The sequence below is a fragment of the Trypanosoma cruzi genome, genomic scaffold, assembly GCF_000209065.1.
Source record: "Trypanosoma cruzi strain CL Brener 1047053516697 genomic scaffold, whole genome shotgun sequence".
NCBI lineage: Eukaryota > Euglenozoa > Kinetoplastea > Trypanosomatida > Trypanosomatidae > Trypanosoma > Trypanosoma cruzi.
This window is the reverse complement of record NW_001849550.1, coordinates 312,399-318,323: the sequence shown is the minus strand read 5'-3', so window position 1 is coordinate 318,323 and position 5,925 is coordinate 312,399. Positions and strand designations below refer to the sequence as shown.

The window sequence follows — 5,925 nt, the reverse complement described above, 5'->3', positions numbered from 1 at the left end:
TGGAGCCGGAAAGATCCGTCGACAAGACATGTTGGAGGTTATGTAGGGGCCACCTCTCTGTGTGTTTCTCTGTTTTTCTTCCCTGAATTGGGGCTTCCTCACCGTCACTCCTCCGTAACTCCCTCTTTGTTGCTCGCAGAAACACACAAGCAGCACCTTCATTAAAGAGCTTGTTGAAAAGCTGAACCGGTTAGAAGACTTGCACACACACGGGGAGACCCGTATCCACTCTGGCGTACATACAATGAGCAACTCCAATTTTGATGAACTCCAGGGAGAGCAGTTTGATGGCCGACACTCCAACTCGAGGAAGACTAATGACCCCCTCGCAAATCGGTTGCTTGCTGCTCTCACCGCGGATGAGGAAAAATCGGAGTTGATGCTGACTGTCCTTCAAAATATTTTGAATTCCAATGATCTGGCACTTGTAAAAAAGGTCGCATTGCCCAAGAAGCGTGTGAATCTCTCCTCGCTGGGGATGCTTGGATTTGGCATTTCAACCATTCTTCTTCAATCCCGTAATGCCGGAATATTTGAGCTGGGCTCTGTGATTCCTGCGATGGGTCTGGTCATGGGCGGCGGGATGCAGCTCTTCGTTGGACTTTTGGAATACTTTGATGGAAACGCGTTTTCTGCGATATCTTTCCTAAGTTATGGCGCCTTTTGGCTTTCACTTGTGGGTACATGGCTTTTGCCACACACCGAAGAGAACGCGCTTGTGGTGAAAACAGAGGGGTCGTTGATGGGCTTATATTCTTTATTATGGGGTTTCCACACCGTATGTATGGGTTTTGTTGCCTTTTTGAGGTCGCATCGCGTAATGCAGTTCCTTTTTACCTCGATGGCGCTCCTGTTCTTTCTTCTTGCCGCCGGTGACTTTTCTGGGAAGAAGGAGGTGACGCAGGCAGCTGGCTATGTGGGGATTGCTTGTGGATCTAGTGGACTTTACATTGCTTTTGCGGAGGCCCTTGAGGAGAGTCTTGGGTATCCTGTTCTCCCCCTCTTTCATGTAAAGCGAAATTAAATTTTTGCCCAGTGAAAATAGTGTTTATGGTAGCGGAGCGGCGATATGCAACAACAAAAAAAGAAAAGAAAAAGAAATAAAGAATAAAATTGAGAATGCCTACGGGAAGAGGTGGAATTGTTTCGAATAAATGGGGATATTGGCGTTAATTATTTAGCTTCGTGAAGATTTTTGCTTTGGAAAGGGCACAAAAAGGGAAAATGGGTCTTTGAATGGTTTTGGTACTTACATGCTTTTTACCAGTGATAGAGGTCATTTTTTTGTGGTGTACAGTGCAAACTCACAGGTTTTGGGCTGCCCCACTCATGCGTATTCCCATCCATGAGCGCGTGCACACCTTTCTTTTTTTTCATTTTGCTTTTTGGCTGATTGAGGAAGGAATGGGGATTTTATAGATTTTTCTTTCTGAGTGCTTGTTCTGCTCGTTGCCCGTCTGGGCGGCTGTTGTTTGTGTGATATCCCTGACCCTTCCTTGCGGGTTGGAATTGCCCGGGTGTGGGAGCCTGTCATTTCTGAAAGGACATCATTGCGGACTTGATGACAGGTCTCGGAGGCGCCTGCAGCCTCTAATTACCGGCGAGCCCTGTAGGCAAGAAAGTGAGAGTTGGGTATCGCGACCATATGGGAGACAAACAGCTGCGAAAGACCGTCGGTTCTAGTTGGGCGACAAGAGAGCCAGATTTGTGGTAGCCAAACGATTTTTAATGTGTTGCTGCTGGCGGCATCAAGCCATTTGTTTTGGGAATAGAAGGCGCCCTCTTGCGCTTGCACACGGCGGGACGCGAGGCGGAAGTTCCCGCACAAAGTCGACTTGTTTGTCCTCCATGAGCATGAAGCACCTGCGGTTTCCCACCCATCCACAACCCTGTTTTGTGCCAGAGCCGTGTGAATTCTTCGCCTTCATGGCTGGCCCCAAATAAAAGAAGAGTGGGACAAATATGGCCCGAAACGAGGGGAAAAAGGCGGAATGTATGAATTGTTGAGGTTCGACGCATTTGGGGGGGTGCCGGCTGCTCTCGCTATTGATTCATCTACCGCTTTACTGCTCTGCGTTTCTTTTTCATTTATCCCATTATTCACTATTGTTACTTGCTGTCTCTTGCATTGTTTTTGCCATTGTACTGCCTTTTCCTTTTTTCTGTGTGTGTTTGCATTTCATCATTATTCTCCCACTCACGGGCAGTACGGTAATTCAAGACTCCCGCACACGCCACTGTGCACGTCGTGGTGGGTAAGAAATACTCTGACAGCCTCCAAAACAAACGTACACACAATAACACAGACAGTGCCCTGCAGGAAACTCTTGGCGGCTGGACGACGGTGACTGTGCGTCCCGTGGCCTCCATGCAGACATGGTGAGGACGCTGCGTGCCCGCCGGTGGTGGGAATCACGGTGCCATTGGATGGATGCGTGTGGGAAATTTTTTGCATTGTGTCAGAGGACGGCTGACGCGGCACGCACGACGCCTGCCGTGCGTGAGGGTGTTGCCTGCTCATGGAGTCATTTTCCTCTCCCCTGTGTCGTTGAATTGCTGGGTGCGGGCGTCGCACGGCGTGCTGGTACGCGACGGACGTTGCCACAGTGGTCTCCTCATGCGGTGTCGGTCCCTGCTATCAGCACACACCCACACACCTTTTCTTGCCCCTCCGTGTAAGTGTTTGTAGCGATGGTGTGGCTCACTGCAGCTGCTGTTAGTGTTATTATTTTTAAAAAGGGTCGGAGTGGGGAGCTTCTCTCTTTGCACTTGAAGAAAGACAGCGGAATGCTGTCACACAATTTTATCCGTGTGTGACTTGCTGAGATTGATTTGGTAAGGTAATTTTAATGGTTTGGAGGGAATTGGGACAAACGTGTCTTGGAGCTGCTGTTTTTTAACTGCCGAAGTCGCTGATTTGTGCCGAAATGCCTTCAGCAGTCCTGTGCTCACGGCTTGTGTTGTTCGATACTGGTCCGTTATCGTATCCCACGGACAATGGGCGAAAGGGTGTTTTGGGAGGTGAATGCCACAGTTAATGGTGCAGCCGAGAGGATTGCCGATGTCGTGACGTTCCAATGACCTGGAGCAGGGGCTGAGCGGCTTGTCGGCAAACACTGGCCGGATCAGCTCTGCGACGCTGCAAACAACATCTTCAATGTACTGGCGACGGTGACTATTCACTGGGGTTCTGGGGAAGCGACTGTAACTTTTTATTGTTCCACACCCGAAGAACGATGATGAAGAGATAGGGCTTTTTGTACTGTATTGGGATGCTGACAACGGCAGGGGAGCAGAAATTGCGTTAATATTGCGAGGATGTGCAGGGGGTGCGTGTGGGGGACGACCGAAATACGATTTATTGCTTCTTGCAGTATCAAAGCCCGCTCCTTTGTTTCATTTTTTGGTGTGTTTGTCTGTTAGCACACCCTTGTTCGGAGAATGCCACCTGAGTGGAGGAAATGACGTAGCCTGGGCCTCACTTTATTTTCTATTTTATGCCTTTTGTTTGTTAGAGCCCGCGGCTGAATTGGACAAGACGGAGATGCTGCTAACGCACGAAGGTGGGGGATGGTGCTGCGGCCGCCACGATGTGAGATTACTTTTCTGTATTTTTGTCCTGCCATGTTCTTTGATGCTTCGTTCACCCCTTACTTATTTTTCCTGTTCCTTTTATTTGCAGACAAGGCCTTTGCCACCACGATTGTGGTAAATTAGTACAAACAAAATTATTTACATCATGCACTGGCCACGCCACGCTGCTCCACGCATCTATGCATTCGACGAGATGGGGCAGAGGAGAGGCACGTCACCGGCTCCGGTGCTGCATTAGGTGTTTTGTGGCGTTGGCGAGGCGAGGCTGGGGTAACTTTGCCGCGGAGGTTTTTTTTCTTTTTATCCGTTGGTCAGCCCGTCACGCCTGGCTCGGTCTAGTTGAAGGAAGGCGGCAGTATCGTGAGTCCCAATTAAAAGGTCTGCGCCATCACCACTAACGGCTGCAGTCTTGTTTCACCCATCCCCACAGAAGACGGCAATGATGGCAGCGTGGTGACTGTTTTTAAGAGGCATCTCATTCTGACCGTCCTTGCCGCCACTGCCGTGGTGGTGGTGTCCGTTTGAACTGCATTGGTGGATTATGCACTGTCACAGAGATAGCCACTACGGTGTGTCTCATGTGGTTTGCATGTCTCGCCTCACGTTTCGGACGGACACTAATGGCAAAGCACACACATTGATTTTTTTGTTTGTGAAAACCCACGGGAGGAATTATTAGCGTCCAGACGAGGATGGATAAATGCGGGAGCCGCTTGTGCATCTGTCCTGTTTTTTCACATGTTGACTGAATGGTTTTGTGCGTGAGTGCGCTGGAAGTTGACGAGAGCGATTGCCATTTCTTCTCTGCCGTTCTGCTTCCTGTTTCTCCAGCTCTCTACAAGGGGGAGCATGTGGTTGTCGCGGCGTTGTCTCGGAGCCAATTTTCTTGCGGTTGCATGAGCGTTGGACGGATCTTCTCTGAGGTGTGAGGATGCCGGGTGCCCTGAGCCGAGCCGTTTATGTTTTCTTGCGGCTATTTTCTTTTTGGAGGTGGGGAGTAGGGCCCTATTCAGGCACGTGTTTTTGTTTCGTTGCCACTATTTTGTTACTTTTCTTTTTGTCTAGCCTACTTATATATTCGGCCATCAAGGGTGATATTTGCGCCCCCCATGCACGTTGTGGTCGGCGGAGGATATGTTGATGGTCTTCAAAACGCACCCGCAGAAGCACACACCACTTAAATGCATTTGTTATTCCTGGAAGGCAAAAAAAGAAAATAAATAAATAAATAACCGATATGGGAGAATAATATTGTGAAGAATTTTTTAACCGTATTTGTTTTGTAAGGGAAGCTAGCAAGCAATGGAATTCGAAGAAGAAAGAAAAGAAAAAAAAAAAAAAAAAAGAAAAGAGTTACCGTTGAGCGAACATATCTGTTGCGATAAATTTTTTTTTATTTTCTTTCTGGTTGCCGTTTGATTTTCTGTTGTTGTTGATTGTGTTCGTTGTATATAATTATGTATTAATTTTAAAAGCTGTAGATATTATTTGCAATTTTCTCTTCTGAGTGTTATTATTATTATTATTATTATTGTGGCTGTTTCAATAGGCTTTCCCACAATGCGGTCAATGTTTTTTTTAATTTATTTATGTCTTTGAGTTTAATTGAGTGATTTTTTAAGTGGCCCATTGGTGGATTTCATTGTTTTCTTCCCATTATTTTATTACATTTCATGATGGTTGTGATGCCTAATTTTTTTTTTTTCTCTTCTTTTTTGTGGAGGGGGAGGTCTCTGCGTACTTGCCGGTGTGGGAGGCAGAAGAAAATGTTCCGGAGCATCTCTCGTTTATTTCTTTTTAATTTTTTTTTTGTCTGTTTGCCAAGTGCCGCGGAATGAGACCGGCATGTTGTTTTTAATGGATGCTGCGCTTTTTGTTTTTGTTGGGCCCGACCTTACTTTATTTGTTTATTTTATTTTTTATTTTTTTTTCTCTGTCGACGGTGTTTTGACGCAGACCGCGTAAAACAAAGAGTCTCACGCATGAGTGTTGTGCCGGGAGTGAGGGGGACCGGCGTCGAGGAGACGAGGGAGTCTTCTTTTTTGCAGGAGCTCGGTGAAGGGCCGAGGTGTACCGCGGCAGCGCCGGCCCGACTCCGAGGAGACCCGTGGCGGTACTTGGTGGGAATAACCTTCTGCCTTCTATCCATATCGAATGCCATGCAGTGGATTACATTCGGCGCCATTGTGGATGAGGTTCGCCTGTACTTCAACATGGGTTCTGTGCAGGTGAACCATCTTGCCACCACGTACGTCATTGCGTACGTATCTATTGTGTTCTTAAGCTGCAAACTCTACGAGTTAACGGGGCTGAAGGTTGGAATTGTGATTG

General features: G+C 47.6%; 2 protein-coding genes across 2 annotated transcripts, besides 6 other annotated features; both read left to right on the top strand.

The window, feature by feature from the left end:
- Positions 1–4,473: part of a sequence feature (areas not merged during assembly with more than two copies in the genome that could not be assigned to a particular haplotype) that runs on past the window's edge.
- Tc00.1047053506669.10 (hypothetical protein, conserved) lies at positions 245–1,024 on the top strand (the record flags this gene model as incomplete). The annotated part of the gene is made up of 1 exon (XM_799599.1): positions 245–1,024. The coding sequence occupies one exon, from the start codon at positions 245–247 to the stop codon at positions 1,022–1,024; it is 780 nt and encodes a 259-aa protein (XP_804692.1).
- Positions 4,474–4,580: a sequence feature (haploid, non-Esmeraldo-like haplotype).
- Positions 4,581–5,925: a sequence feature (heterozygous, non-Esmeraldo-like haplotype).
- Positions 4,907–4,944: a microsatellite.
- Positions 5,105–5,127: a microsatellite.
- Positions 5,493–5,525: a sequence feature (AT_rich).
- Positions 5,577–5,925, top strand: Tc00.1047053506669.4 (MFS transporter, putative; the record flags this gene model as incomplete). Its single annotated transcript, XM_799600.1, has 1 exon — positions 5,577–5,925. A coding segment is annotated over one exon (349 nt), but the record flags the coding sequence as incomplete, so codon positions are not given.